The sequence below is a fragment of the Herpailurus yagouaroundi genome, unplaced genomic scaffold, assembly GCF_014898765.1.
Source record: "Herpailurus yagouaroundi ecotype Mexico unplaced genomic scaffold, PumYag 142, whole genome shotgun sequence".
Taxonomy (NCBI): Eukaryota; Metazoa; Chordata; class Mammalia; order Carnivora; family Felidae; genus Herpailurus; species Herpailurus yagouaroundi.
In genome coordinates this window covers 38467717-38483556 of record NW_024412397.1, presented here as the reverse complement: position 1 = coordinate 38483556, position 15840 = coordinate 38467717, and the positions used below count along the sequence as shown (strand labels likewise).

At 41.7% G+C, this 15840-nt stretch overlaps 1 protein-coding gene across 3 annotated transcripts in view; it reads left to right on the top strand.

Moving 5' to 3' along the window:
- The window catches only part of MAPRE2 (microtubule associated protein RP/EB family member 2), a 161408-nt gene that overhangs the window by 19930 nt on the left and 125638 nt on the right, over positions 1 to 15840 (top strand). For all 3 annotated transcript variants that reach the window (XM_040479082.1, XM_040479083.1, XM_040479081.1), the window contains exon 2: positions 7369 to 7430. Coding sequence is in view for 1 of the 3 variants with exons in the window: in XM_040479081.1 (XP_040335015.1) it covers positions 7369 to 7430 (62 nt within the window). In the remaining 2 variants the exon portion in view is untranslated. The remainder of the gene's footprint in view (positions 1 to 7368; positions 7431 to 15840) is intronic.

Below are 15840 nucleotides of genomic sequence, written 5' to 3'. Positions count from 1 at the left end.
TTGGGACCACTGCTGCCCCCAGACCTCTGGTGAAGCCCAATTTTGGTAAAAAGAGGGCCAAGAAGTTCATCTGGCACCAGTCAGACCTAGGTGTCAAAATTAAGCACAGTTGGTGGAAATCCAGAGGCACTGACAATAGGGTACACAGAAAATTCAAGGGCACGATCTTGTGCCCGACATTGACTACAGGAGCAACAAGAAAACCAAGCACATGCTCTCCAGTGCCTTCCACAAGTTTCTGGTCCACAACATCAAGAAGCTTGAAGTGCTGCTGATGTGCAACAAATCTTACTGTGTAGAGATTGCTCACAACGTCTCCTGCAAGCACCTCAGAGCCCTTGTGGAAAAAGCAGCCCAGCTGGCCATCAGTCCCCAATCCCAATGCCAGGCTGCCCAGTGAAGAAAATAACAGACTGCTTATGTGCATGTTGTATTCGTGTCAATAAACCAATAGACTACAAAAAACAGGAAGAGCTATAGACCTGCATAATTGTGGAAAGAAAAGTCTTTAGGAAACATTTCAAGTTGGGTATTTGGCCCAGATTTAGTTCTTAGAATAGATGGGGGTTTGTTTCCCTATGCTCCACAACCCACCCACCCAAGTTTGATCCCTGATAACATAATCAGTACTTCTGTTCTGGAGCGTCACTAGATTCCAGGTGAGTGGAATTCAGCGTAAATTTGCCCATTAAATGATTACTGATCCAGCCCCCAAATATTTTGTAAGTGGGTCTCCTCTAGAAAACTCCACAGTAGGACCCCCCCACCAAAACAGTGTTGTTGGTGGTTACATGAGCATTATAGGATGTACATCAGCACCAACAGAAAACCTGGGGGTAGAGGCTAAGCAAATAATCCTGCGTATTTCAAGAAGTTTCCATCCACTTAACACTTCTAACAGACTGCTGAAAATGTTAGTTTGAAAATCTTCCCACACAACACTACAAGTGGACAATGGCTATCCACCTTTTGAGAGAGGTCTTAGCAACCCTTCGTACCTGGTATCCTAACCTTCTTGCTATGGCCAAAGTCTTATTAAATTTCCTGTTACCCATTCAATGCTTCTACTTTGTTACTGTATTTCTTCTTTGGATGGTCAAAAGAATAAGACCATAAAGACAGGACACATGTAAAGGGAGGATTTAGTTTCCACTATAACCCAAAGGCTAAATTAGGATGCTGGGCTCTTAAAATGAATCTGATCCCATTCACTGTGCTACTTTGTTTATTCACGAACATTCTGCTACGTGTTATTAGCAGTCAACTTGTGAGGAAAGGAGCCGTTCTTCCATTCCAACTATTTTCAAGGGTATCTGATTATAAACAGATAAGAGGATAGTGAAGTCGTGTAATTATTAAGAACCTTTCACAGAATTAATACATATGGCATTTCTCATGTAGTTTCTCAGGTCTGTCTTTTTTATTTTACTTTCAATTCTTGAGCACTGTGAGTAGTCTATTCTAGAATAGAAAGGGCACTCTCAAATTATTTTAATCCTGGTTCGCATGGGAAGTAGCAGATGGATAAAGGAGGATTCTAAGAGGGGGTGAGGCTCCATTTGTATGAAAATAACTGAATTTCTATTTTATTATAGCTATGACTTAAGACCGTTTGGGGGGGATTATATTTTATTTTTATAGAAGCCTAAATCACACGACCAAAAGAAGTTTTAACATCATTACCGTTCTTAATGTATTCCACCAAAATCCCTTTATCTGCCAGCTATAATTTTTCAAAAGCACTTAAATCTACAATATGGGTCATTTTGTAGTCTGCCTTGCTTAAAGGAGAGGAATGTGTTGTACCACACTCAGTGCCCAAGAGTCAGTGTAATTTGACCTCCTTTACTTGCCAGATAATCTCATTTGGTTTTGGTTTCCCTGGTGTGTGCTCAGTTCTGTGCTTCCCGGCAGTCATGCCTCTTGGTCCCCTGAGACAGTTGAACTGGGCGGGCTCTTGACACCTTCTGCTGCTCTGGGGAAGGCCCTGAGTCCAACCCACCCAACTGAGGCCAATAATTGAGGGGGTGCTTGGCGGAGGCAGGACTCTTCAGAAAGCTAATATGGAGTAGGATCAGCCTAAGGATTAATAGTCTGTGACTTTCTGTTAATGCTTACATTCTGCTTTATTCCTAGAAAGTTGTGGACCTCCCACACTAAAGCATGTGATTTATAACTGGAGTGATTCGATATCTCACAGCAGCCCCAGGAGTTTGGAATTGAGGATACAGCTCATTCTGAAGGTCCAGAGATCACTTGGCCCTTCTCTGGCGGGGAAAACCTCAGTTCATGTCCCAGCAGGGTCCCCTTCCCAGAAAATACAGCCAGGAGCAACTGGAGAGGCTGTGACTCCCATCTCTTTTGTGCAGAGAACACTTTAACCTTGCACTGATCAGAAGCCTCACTGGTTAGATACAGGGCACTGAAGAAAGAGCGAGATCTTTCAATGGTGGGGCATGATTGGAAAGTCTTTACAACCCCTTCTTAATTCTGATACCTCTTAAGTGCCTATGGCCATATGGCCAGACGTGGGAGCAGTCTCTAGAGGGGACTCTCAAGCTGGGACAGATGCTCTATGCCCCACACATGGGATGCCAGAATTGCAAGTTTCTTCAAAGAAAGAGGATTTGAAATTGCTAGAGGATGAAGGAAAATAGACTTTCATAGTAACTGAGAATGTGCTCGGTTAAAGAGTTTGGCTCTGTCGTGACTCTTACTCTAACAAAGACACCTGCTCTCTGCATTTAAAACCAGAAGGCCAAGAGACAGCGGCTGGCTTATTTCTGAGAAGCTGCCTAGCGCTTAAAATAGGAAGAGTAGAAGTCAACGTGGTCTCTTCTAACGTAAAAGAAAACCCTGTAAGCTCATGCTTGGGTAGGGGGTGGTTACGGTTGTGCTCTTCTGTAGTGTGACCCGGTTTAGAATGCAGAACACCTACCTTGTCGTCTACGAGAACCGCGGGGGATGAAATGCTAGTCCTGAGCCAATAAGGGTGGGAATTGTTGGAAATTCTTGGATCGCCTGAACCCGAAGGTAGGAGAGATCGTTTCAAAAATGCAGAGCATAACAAACTACTTAGAAGTTAGTGCTGGTTTTGAGTGTATTTGTATCGATACTTTGACTTTAAACGAAAGTTTATTAAGGTTAATGTGGAAAAGGGGGATGATAGAGAACTCTAAGGTAGGCAGGAGTGAACTGTTCGCAGTGGTTTCTGCATGCTAGAACCGTGGGTGAGCTTTTTTCTTGGATCTGTGCGAAGTGGGACAAATTCCCAACCCCATCTTGCCCACTCTTTGGGGGATTTTGTTCTTCTCTAAAAAGGTAAGAAAATAAGAGAGCTTCCCCCTCAGTTGTAGTTACTGGCCAATCTTTTTTAAATTAAACTTTTTGTTTTTAGATCATTGTGCATTAACGTGTACTTGTAAGGAACGATATGGAGCTCTCTCCCATGTACCCTTTACTCTGTTCTCCCCCTCTGTGGTAACATCTTACATATTTTTATGTTGGTCATTTGGGGAGCGGGGAGGTGCAGAGAGCAAAAGGGAGAGAGAATCACAATCAGGGTCCACACTGTCCATGCAGAGCCCAACAGGGGGCTCGATCCTATGACTGGGAGATGACAATTGGAGCCAAATCAAGAGTTGGACACTTAACTGACTGAGCCACCCAGGTGTCCCAACAACTTACAAACGTATAACATCACAACCAGGATATCAACACTAATACGCGTTGAAGATACAGAACATCTCTATCACAAGGATGCCTTATGTTGCCTCTTTATAATCACCCCCTCTTCCTGCCACTCCTGCTTCTCTTTCTCTACCCCACAACCATTAATCTGTGCTCCAATTCTATACTTATTTTGAGACTGTCAGATAAATGTAATCATACAGTATATGACCTTTTGGGATTGCCTTTTTTCACACAGGATAATTCTCTGGAGATTGGTCTAAGTTGTACGTATGAATTGTTCTTTTCTATTGCTAAGTAGCATTCCGTGGTAGGGATGTGCCACAGTTCGACTAACCGTTAACCTGTTGAAGGACATCTGGGTTGTCTCTGGCTTTTGACTACTGCTAAAACCAAACAAAACTGCTATAAATGTACATTTTAATTTGGAAAAATGCCTAGAGGTACAATTGGTGGATTGTATCGTAGTTGTGTGTTAAAACAAATGTTTGGCAGGGTAGCAGAACCCTAGACATTCTTATAAGTGATGTGACTGCTCTAGTTTCTTCACATCTTCATCAGTATTTCAAGTTGTCACTATTTATTTTAGCCATTCTGCTATGTGTGTAGTGATATCTCATTACGGTTTTTAATTTTCACCCACATAGTGGCTAATGTTAAATATCATTTCATATACTTATTAACTATATATCCTCTTCAGATAAATGCCTGTTCACGTCTTTTGCCCACTTTTCAACTGAATTTTTTTAATTGCTTTCAGAATTCTTTATTCTAGAAACTAGTCCTCTTGTGAGATCTATGGTTTGCAAGTACTTTCTCCTAGTTTATACCTTGTATTTACATCCAATTCACAGGGACAAAAGTTTTTAATTTTGATGAAGTCCAGTGTATTTAACTTTACCTTTTATGGATTGTGTTTTGGGTATCAAGGCTAAGAACTCTTTGCCAGGCCCTAGGTCTCAAAGGTTTTCTATGTTTCTCCTAGTTTTCTATTTTGTATTTATACTGTGCTCCATTTTTAATTTTTGCATCAAGTATGAAATTTATGGATAAGAACCTCTTTGCTGCTGTCGCACATCACAGACAAAACTGCCTCACCTGCCACCTTGCAAGGTTGTGCCTTATTGAGCACTTCTCTGCCACGAGCAGAGCAAAGACTGTCTGTGGCCTTCAAATCTAACGCGAAGGCCTGGCTTTTCCAGTGGCTATGGGTGAAAGGCTGAGCAGACACTTGAGTCCATCAGACTCTTGTCAGAAAGGGTCACTTTCTAGATGCATGATATGGACATCGATCCACCACCCCGGATATGGCACCACCACCCTGAGCCTCAGTTTCTTAACTGGTATTAAGATTTTGAAGGTTAAATCAGATAAAATGTGTGAAATGATTGGTGCATAGTTTTAAGTAAATGATCCCATTCAAACTGACCCATTACAGCTGTTGGAAAATGAGCAAGGGGTCATTGTCAGCAGAAGAAGACCAATTGTATACAGCAAATCCTGAATTTTCAAAGGGTGAATTATCTAGTTTATAGGTAAACTTGGAACTTTTGTACTCTTGCTTCCTAGCTGGGTGGCCAGTCCTTTACCTGGTAACATAGTTAAATAAGGTAAATGAAAATTTTAGCGTAATTCAATTAATTGCTGGAAGATTGGAGGACTTAGGAAAATGACATGGGTGGGAACAGATTTTTTTGTCTGATTTTTTTTTTATCAACTATTGTTAGATTTATGGAAAGATGTGAAATACCTATGCAATTAAACTCTGCCCTAAAATATTTAAAGAAATTCTACTTGTTCTCTTGGAAAGAAAAAATTGTTACCAGAGTTCGGTCCTCAAGACCATGTATATTAAATTTTCTGATTTTTTTTGAAACAAGCCAAATTTGCAAATGCCTTTTAAGCTCCATTACTGAAGAGTATAACATTGAAAAACCAGCTCCTACCTTTACTTCTCTCAGCACCTACTATCTTGTTTCTATTTTTTTTCCTTGCACTGTCTTACCATCTCCATTTTGTCTTATAGAAAAGGTGTAAAGTGCCTCCTTTTTTTTTTTTTTTTAAAAGAAATCTCCTGGCAACATCTCCAGAACTGTGTCTAGGATTAATCATGTTGCATCAGGTGTGCCACAAATACTTTATTTTTATGCAATTGACTTTTTAAAAAACCAAGTAGGCACCAAAGGCATTTGTATTTTCTGTTACAGGACCATTTCAGAAGAGCAGTGTGCAGGGTGAGGCCCTAGGTGGAAGGCAGCAGTCATTTCTGATGTGTTCCTTGGGGGGGGGTGGAAAGACCATTAAGGCTTGTGCACATATACATCATGGGTCCTTTTCAGCAGCACCAGCTTGAGCCATAAACAGTCTCCCCAGTAACCATCCACTCCCCACCCTGACACTGGATCCTCAAAACCTGGAATTGAGACACATTTCTTAGCCTTAAGAATTAGATCCGTCCTTTGTCAGTTTACTGTCTTCTCACTTAGCTAGAGCATGTTTGGAAGAGAAATAGCTAATTGACACAAATTATCATTTGTTGGTATATATATTTTTAAGTTGGATCCTGGCATTGTTTAGAATGCCTAGCCTTTCAAAATCTTCTGACTAGGGGTACCTGAGTGACTCAGTAGGTAAAGCGTCTGACTTTGGCTCAGGTCACAATCTCAAGGTTAGTGAGTTCCAGCCCTGGATCGGGCTTTCTGCTGTCAGCAGAGAGGTCCCTTCTGATTCTCTGTCTCCCTATCACTCTCTGCCACTCCCCCACTCTGTGTGTGTGTGTGTGTGTGTGTGTGTGTGTGTGTGCGCGCGCGCGCGCGTGTGTGTGCATGCATGCGCGCTTACATGCTGTCTCAAAAATGAATAAACTATTGGGGCACCTGGGTGGGTCAGTCGGTTAAAGATCTGACTTCGGCTCAGGTCACGAACTCGCTGTTTGTGGGTTTGAGCCCTGTGTAGGGCTCGTGGTGACAGCTCAGAGCCTGGAGCCTGCTTCGGATTCTGTGTCTCCCTCTCTGTTCCTTTCCTGCTGGCTCTGTCTGTGTCTCTCTCAAAAAGAAATTATTTTTTAATTTATTTAAAAATTTTTAAACTATTAAAAAATATCTTCCAATTAGAAGAATAAGCCTGTGTTGATATTAGATCTGAAACCTGAAATAGGGATGCCTGGGTGGCTCAGTGGGTTAAGCATCTCCTGATCTCCGCTCAGGTCTTGATCCTCAGGGTGGTGAGTTCAAGCCCTGTGTTGGACTCTGTGCTGGGCATGGAGCGTACTCTGAAAAAAAATAAACCCCGACAATAAGCTGAAGTTTCAGGAAGTTTGATGTTGACCTTTGATACCCCATAGAGTCTCTGCTTCCTGCTAACACATGAATTCTCATTGCCTCAGACTATCACAGGGAAAGGTGAAAAGATAAGAAATTACTTTCATAAAATTGACATTATACTAAATACTCATAAACCATAATCAACCTAAAAATTAATGTAAAATAGAGACTGAGAACCCTATTGCTTGCCTAACTTAATCTCTCCCCTGTGGTGAAACCAACTGTGTTTTGTTATTGTGTGTACGTTTCGAAGTCCCTTTCCATAGCTAACTACACCCAATGAACTCAATTATAACTCTTTGCTCCCATGTTTTCATCCTATTAAACGTTCTTTTTCTTTTTCTTATTATCCCAGAATCCCGCTTCTCAACGGTACGGTTCATCTCGACAGCCAGGGAGAGAGCCTGGATGCTCAAGGTAGGGTTTAAATATAAAATAGTGTGGGAATCCTTGTCTACTGATGGAATTGAAGTATTGGTGCCTTTGTAACAATTTATTTTCAAAATCCCATTTTACAATTAAAGTATTCCAGTAAACCTTCTCCGTTAAAACATTATTTTTCAAACTATAATCCATCTCTCAAGTGTATCAAGGGCTAATTAACCACTATCAGCAATTCCTCTAAAAATGGCCAAGCAAATTAAAGTTTACTTTTGGAGATATTATTAATGATAAGTGAAGGGAGAATATCAAGATGTAATCAAGTCATCTCAGAACATTCAGTATTATTTGTGAACAAATATTCTATTTCATTTATTTATAATCAAAATCAAGGCAAATTCTCAGACTTTACAATAGGGAGTGGAGAGGATTTGGGAAGGAGACAAAGACTCAAAGCCTCATTTTTTTTTTTTTTTTCAGTTTAGGGTTTGTGTTTGACACCCTATCGTTTCAACTTCACTTATCTCTCACTGGTATTCTGAGTCTCTCTAATGCCTTCAAGGTTCACTCACCTCCAGCAGCTCCCTAGAACAAAGGAACAATTAACTGAAATTCCACCAGATGGCAACCTTTGGAAAGCCATCCACAGAGGTTTCAAAGCTGTGAGCTACTGTTGTTCAGAGAACAGTCTGAGTAAAACATCCAAGACTTCACCAAAAATGTTCTAAACATCTTTAGTTTTATTTCTTTCCCCCAACACCAAAAATTTTTACCAAAAAAAAAAAAAAAAGTTTCAGTACTAAGAGCTCAAATCAATGGATAATATATTTGGTTTGGGGTTCCATTGTGATAAATGCTGTGATTAATGGTTATTTCTTAATTATTTGAGCAGAGAAAGCTTAAATACTAACAAAGGATAGCATTTTAAGTAGTTATCTTGATATCAAACCAAGTGAAATTTGCAGGTATAAAATTCTTACTTGTATTGATGTGAAATAATTTATTTAAATGGGCTGAATAAACTTTTTTCCTTTTGCTCTAATGAAAATGGAGATCCTGAACTCTGACTGGTATCCAAGCAGCGGGACTTTTCAAGGACCAGAGCTGGGACAGAAGGAAGTAGAAAGGCATGTGAGGGCAATTAAAGTAGAAAGAATCAAGGAGACCAGGAGAGTCACCTGAGCTTGCTTCATACACCTAAAAGCCGACCTTGAGTGCTCTTTGAAACTTCTTTTGCTACCAGCCCTTATGGTAGGGGGCCCATGCGTCTGGGATAGTCCTGGTTTACTTCATTGTCTGGGAGCATGGTCTCATAAGCACCCCCTTTCACCCTCAAAAGTATCTGCATTTGGATGATAAATTCTATAGATGCCTATCTCCTAGACCGGTATGTTCAAAGAAAAAGTAATAGAAAAAGGTACCCCAATGCCTAAATGGGGTGTCTATTTATAAATGTCTTTATATCTAGGACTACAGGACAAATGCTCCCTTTTCTGTAAAGAGCCACATCATGAATATTTTCTGCCTGGTGGGCTATACGGGTCTCTGTCACTACTATCCAACTCATAGTGTGAAAACCGCCATGGACAATACATAAATGGCTTGGCGGTGTTCCAATAAAACGTTATTTATAGAAACAGACAGTAGATGGCATTTGGCTGGCAAGCCATAGTTTGTAGAACCTTGTGAGATAATAGTTCTCCACCATTTCCTATCTCCTTAACAAGAAGACCACTGTTCTTCATACCTCTCCTTGCTCTTCATATCCCTTGTGGCTTGCAGCCTCCTTACTTAACCCTCTCAGAAACTAGTGTTAATAGTTGCTTGAGTGAGTCATCTCACTCACTTGTGTGGTTCCTGAGAATCCTTGACTGAGTCTAGCTGCTTGCTCCTTATCCAAATCTGTTTCTGCACTATGCCCAACAATGCCTGTACCTTCTACCTTATGACCCAGATAGCCTCCCTAGTGAGGTCTCCTTTGAATCCTGGAGTTAAATCCTAGAGCATAGCTGTTTGTAGACAATTCAGTTTTATGCTTTGGTCCTCACTAAATAACTATCTATGGAAAATATAGCCACATTAAGGAAAGATAAATGTTGATTATGCCAAATTTTTATTATAAAAATGATACATTTATAAGAAAGTTTGGAAAGAAGAAAATCACCCATAACAACACCATCCCAAAATAACTTCAGTTTTTTGCATATTTTCTTTTCTCACAAGTATTCCTGTTCTTCTATATTGGATGTGAACTTTGTGTTTTACTTAGTGTTAGTCATAAGCTTCTTTGAAGATCTTCAGAACTATCCTTGGAACACTATCATATCAATTATACCGTAGTAGCCTCCAATTTTGTTGTTGGTTTGGTTCAGTCTAATTTGTATCTTTTTGTTGTTGTTGATTTCCTTACTACAAACTCCTAGAAGTGGATTATTCAAAGATATGACCATTCTTAAGACTTTTAAACTAGTCTATCATATTTCTTCACAAAAGGTTTGGAGTCCTTAGCACACTGAGAGTACTAGCCTCACCACAACTTGATCAGAAAGAGCATGTAATTCAATAATATTTGAGTGTCTCCTATATGTAAAAAAACAGTGCTAGTTGCTTTGATATACATATAAAAATGATAAGCTTTTCCCACATTTATTGAGCGCCTGCTCTAAACTATATATTGTAGAGTTTCCATGGTGAGCAGAAGATAGCTCATGTCTCAGAGTCTGACCTTATTGGGAAGCTGAGATAGATAAATGTAATCTCTATAACTGTATACAAAATGAGATACACCATAGGAGAAATACCGAAAGATGTGTCGGGAGCGTGGGAGGGCAGGTGGAAGGAAAGGTTGGGGTTGGAGGGTAGAGGTGGCATCTGAGCTGAACCTTGGAGGTGAGTTGGATTGGGATACTAATGTTGGGGAGATTGGCCGTTCATACCAGAAACATTTATGGATGTGCCAGGTGCTACGCTAAAAGCTAAGGTTATAAGGGTAAATAAGATAGGGCTCTTAAAGGTTAGCATCTAATGGAATTGACTGTTGTTTTTTTTTTAATACACTAAGTAGGATGGCTTGTCTAGCAGAGGATCCACTGGGGATAGGGATAAAGCCAGGGTCCTCTCTGGAAGTGGAGCTGTTACTTGACTCCTCTTCTGACAGTCTTCCTCATTAGTTTCCTTTTCATAATCTGCGGGAGATCTGCTTCTATAAGTTTGAAGGTTATTCTAGTTGGCTGACCCAACATTCCAATTAAAATTGGCCTAGGGGCTCCTGGGTGGCTCAGTCGGTTGCGTGGCCGACTTCGGCTCGGGTCATGATCTCGCAGTCTGAGTTCGAGCCCCGCGTCGGGCTCTGTGCTGACGGCTCAGAGCATGGAACCTGCTTCGGATTCTGTGTCTCCCTCTCTCTGTCCCTCCCCTGCTCATGCTCGCTCTCTCTCTCTCTCTCTCTCTCTGTCAAAAATAAACACTAAATTTTTTTTTTTTTAATTGGCCTATACTTCTAGCCCCATCCCTACTCAGTCCTCAGTGAGTATATTCACTGAGAATACACTGAGCTAGGGCTGGGATCCCTGGCCCTCACCAGCTGAGGACTGGAGCAAATCACTAAGAATTAAAAGGGTTTCATTTACATCTTGTTCTTTAAAGAGCTGGAAGAAACCTCAGTCTAATCCAACTCCCCCCATTTTAAAGATGAACGTTCTTGGGTGAGAAGAGTTAAGTGACAAACCTACCATTGGATGTTTGATGACCAAGTCCAGGCACCAGACCCTGACTTCTGACTCACTCACTGCTTGCTCTGTGCTCAGTGCTACAATTTTCCCTGCCTACCTATACCGTAGGGGTAATAAGAACTAAAAAGAGAATTAGCCCATGCATTTTTTTTTCTGCATGTAGAAGCAATATGTGTCGTACCCATGTCAGGCCACTGCTAACAAACTTGAAATTCTAATTTTTACATTACATTTTTTAATTTAAATTTTAAATTTTAATTTAATTAAAAAATTTACTTAGCTAAATTAAATTTTATTTTATTTTATTTATTTATTTTAACGTTTGGTTAACGTTTGTTTTTGAGACAGAGAGAGGGAGAGAGCATGAACAGGGGAGGGGCAGAGAAAGAGGGAGACACAGAATCCGAAACAGACTCCAGGCTCTGAGCCGTCAGCCCAGAGCCCGAGGCGGGGCTCGAACCCCCGGACCGCGAGATCGTGACCTGAGCCGAAGTCGGACGCTTAACTGACTGAGCCACCCAGGTGCCCCTAAATAGCTAAATTAAATTTTAAATTAAATTTTAAATTAAATTTTAAATTAAATTTTAAATTAAATTTTACAACAGTGATGAATAGATTAGTAGAGAGGGAAATGTGGAACAAATTCCTACATCTGCTATTTTCCTCCTTTAGCATCTGGACAAATAACTTGGCCACATGAGTTTTTACATCTTGAGTTTGTTGTAAGAACACTTGGAAGAAACGCAAATGTTGGCTACATCATGGGCACTCAGCAAGTATTTTTCTTTCTCCTTCCCACCTAGAGCTACAGGTTCTTGACAGGGGTCCTTTTGTGTATTAATGAGGTTACCCTTTAAAACTCAGGACAATAAATGATGCAATGAGAATACACTTATTTATTTATTTATTTATTTATTTATTTATTTATTTATTTATTTATTTATTTATTTATTTTAGAGAGAGAACGGGTGAGGGACAGAGAGAGAGGGAGACACAGAATCTGAAGCAGGGTCCAGGTTCTGAGCTGGCAGCACAGAGGGGGCAGCACGTGGGGCTCAAACTCAAAAACTACGAGAACATGACCTGAGCTGAAGTCAGACGCTTAACCGACGGAGCCCCCTGGGAGCCCCGAGAATACATTTATAGAAGTATCTGGTATAGAACTTAATATTCTCATTTCTGAATTTCACTTAATTATGCTTAAGGAGCAATTTAGAAGGTTTTACTCATGGTTCTTCACTCTTCAGTACTTATTTCATACGGTCTATGAACATGGTATAAGGCTAATTTTTAAAAATTGTATATTAAAGATTAAGCCTTGACCATGGCCCCATCACTGTTCAAGGGGCAGAGGGTACATTTTGGGCAAGAAATTCAGAGTCTCCACCCTGATGCAGCTATGGCCCAATGCAGAGAACAGTCACGGATCAGGCAGCCCCCGGCAGGGTACTAAGCAGGGCCTCCTGCATAGGGAGAAATGCAGGAGGCCACGGGAGCCCCCAGCAACGACGAGACCACAACTGGAGCAGGGAGATGAGACGAGGCTTCCAAGAGGCAGGGACCTCTTCTCTAGGACCTGAAGGAAAAGGAGGAGGCAGCAGATGTTGAGAAGGGGACTGCAGGGAAGGGAGAGTTGTTCAGGTAAAAAGACTAGCAGCCTCTTCAGAAACTTGGAAAGAAAATAAGAGAAGCGTATGGCATATTGGCTAAGTTAAAAGAGGTTCAGTAGTGAGCAGCATCAGTAGTGAGAGATAGATGAAGAAGGACCTTGGCAGGCCAGCAAAGACCTTTGGGTTGGCTGTGTGTGTGTGTGTGTGTGTGTGTGTGTGTGTGTGTGTGTGTGTGTTTGAGAGAGAGAGCGAGCGAGGCCACACCCACTAGTGGGGGAGGGGCAAAGAGGTGGGGGTACAGATGATCTGAAGTGGATCTGTGCTGACAGCCATGAGCCCAAAGTAGGGCTCCCGAATGGTGAGATCATGATCTGCGCCAACATCTGATGCTCAACTGACTGAGCCACCCAGGCACCCCTGGGTTGTTTTCTGAAAGTGAAAGTAAGTAGAGAAAACTGCCAGTTTCATATCTTAAAATGGTCCCTCTGGCAGCTGGGGTAGCGAGGTGGGTGGATTTGAATATAACTTAGAAGGTGAGATAGACAGGATCGGGTAAGGAAGAAGTCAAGGGTTAATCCTTGGACATGTGCATTGAGGGTTTGCTATGTGGTAAGCACTATTTCAGGGCTGAGAAGGAAAATAAGGTAAGAGCTCTAGGGAGGTGTTAGCATTTCATGTAGAGGGGACTTATGAAGAGAGGAGTGTTTCAGAGGAGTGCAGACTGACCCTTGGGACCCCCATCAGGGGGTCCTGATGATGCCACAGGGAGAAACTGTCCCTTGGTGACCATGGAATTGAATGGGCTCCCTAGAAGCTCTGCCAGTGGCAGTGTTATGGTTGCCAGAGGGTGACAGCCAGGTGCCTGGTATAAGTGGGAGGTTACTTGCTGAGATAGAAAACACAGGACAACGGAACATTACTAGAGTGATGGCAAGAATCTGAAGCTTAGCATTGAACATATTGCGTTTAGGGTGCCTGTGACATCTAAATGAATATATGTGGAGTTTGGAATCTGAACCCCCAGAAGAGAAATGAACCACAAATACAGCTTTGGGAGTCACTAACAGCTTTGGGAGCTGCGAGTAGAGCTAAAATTGCCCTAGTAGAGTAGAACCTTAAAGATGACCAGTATTGAGGTAGATCAAGAAAAAGAATACACCCATTCTCATAGCAGCATTATTGACAATAGGCAAAAGGTAGCAGCCGTCCAAGTGCCCGTTAACAGAGGAAGGGATAAACAAAGCACCGAATATACATAGAATGAAGTACTCATGTGCCTTATTAAAGGAAACGGCAGATGAATGTTAAGGTTGAAGGAAATGTCAGTCACAGAAAGAGAAATATTGTATAATTCCACTCATGAGTTACCTGGAATAAAATTAATAGAGGGGAGAAGTAGAATGGTGGTTTTCAAGGGCTGGGAGAGGGAGATAAAGGGGAGTTCCTTAATGGGTATAGAGTTTGTTTTATCACACGAAAAGCATTCTGGAGTTGGATGCTGATGACGGTCACACACAACGTGAATGTACTTGACGTGACTGAACCGTACATTTCCGTGAAAATGGTGAAAATAGCGAAATTTCTGTACCATTTATTCACTACAATGAGACAGATTAATCATGAGCCAGCAACACAGGAGAAAGAGCATTTGAATATGTTGTCATGGAAGCCTAAGGAAAACAGCATTTCAAGAATGAGCAAGTCCAAATGCTCTGCAAAGGTTAAGTAAGATAATGACTAAAAAGTGCCTATTGATTTTTAGCAACAAAGAGGTAGTTGGTGATCTTGATGAAGATAATTTCAGTGGCCTAGTCAAACTGGAATCCAGAATGCAAAAAGTGGAGTCAAAGGCAAGTGGAGAGGGCAGGTTTAGATAAGCCTTCAGATATTTGGCTACAGAGATGAGAGAAAGGGGAATCTATGGGGAAGAAAAGTTGATTTAAGATAAAGTGGGGGGGGTGGTGCCCGGGTGGCTCAGTCAGTTCAGTGTCCGATTTTGGCTCAGGTCATGATCTCAAGGTTCATGGGTTCAAGCCCCACATCAGGCTCTGTGCTGACAGCTCAGAGTCTGGAGCCTGTTTTGGACTCTGTCTCCCTCTCTCTGCAACTCCCCCACTCGTACTCTGTCTCTCAAAAATAAAACATTAAAAATAATAAAAATAATAATAAAAGGGACTGTAGAGTTGATTGCTGCTGGGAAGGAGCCAAGAGAAAGGGGCACGTAAGGTCTGGTAGAGAGTGACCAGGCAAGTCGTTGAGAAGACAAGAGGCAACTGGCCAGGATATACCTCTTCACTGCAGCAAGCAAGAAACAGAATGAAAGGGCTACCTTGTAGGTGAATGTGTAGGTTTGGGGGCAGGAAACTTAAATCCTCCTCTAATGGCTTCAATACCCTCTGAAGTCAGAGGCAAGACCATCTGCTGAGGGAGGGGAAGGTGGAAGGGTCAGAGATCTAAAGAAACTGAAAGAATATTAAAATGTCTGGTGTATGAATAATGACAGAGTGCTGACGAGGAAGACAGAGGGATGATCCGGAAGCGGTGACACCCACTCAGGTTGGGAGACCATGAATTTATAGTTGTTCTTGTCTTCTAGGCAGAGTGCCTCCCCCCCCTCCCCAAGAGGTCTTAGCAGGGCTCAGCAGTCCAGATGAAGCACATTTGCCTGAGCAGATGAAAACTTCCTAAGGGCTCCTTTGTAGGAGAAACGTGAAAATTTGATCATGAGGACACTACATGTATTTTATTTAAGTGGGCTAATGCTTTATTTAAAATGTTGTAGGTCCCGGGTGACTGGCTGCTAATATTCTGGTTTATAACGGGTTCGAGGTGACTGCAGGGATGGTAGCTCATGAGGGCCCCCTGTTGACAAAGTAGATTATTAGGAACCAGCCTTAATTCACAACTGATTCGAGTAATTCAGAGTGAAGCTGAACAGTTGGAGTAGTTTGGTGTCCCCTCCCCGCCCCTTGCCCATCATAGATACTTGTAGCACCAGAGTCCACCACTCTGTTGCACAGAAACAAAAAACTGCCAACTGCTTAGGAAAACTTTAACTGCTGTATGTCTTCATAAGGTATTTCTGCTTTAAAAAAAAAAAATGCT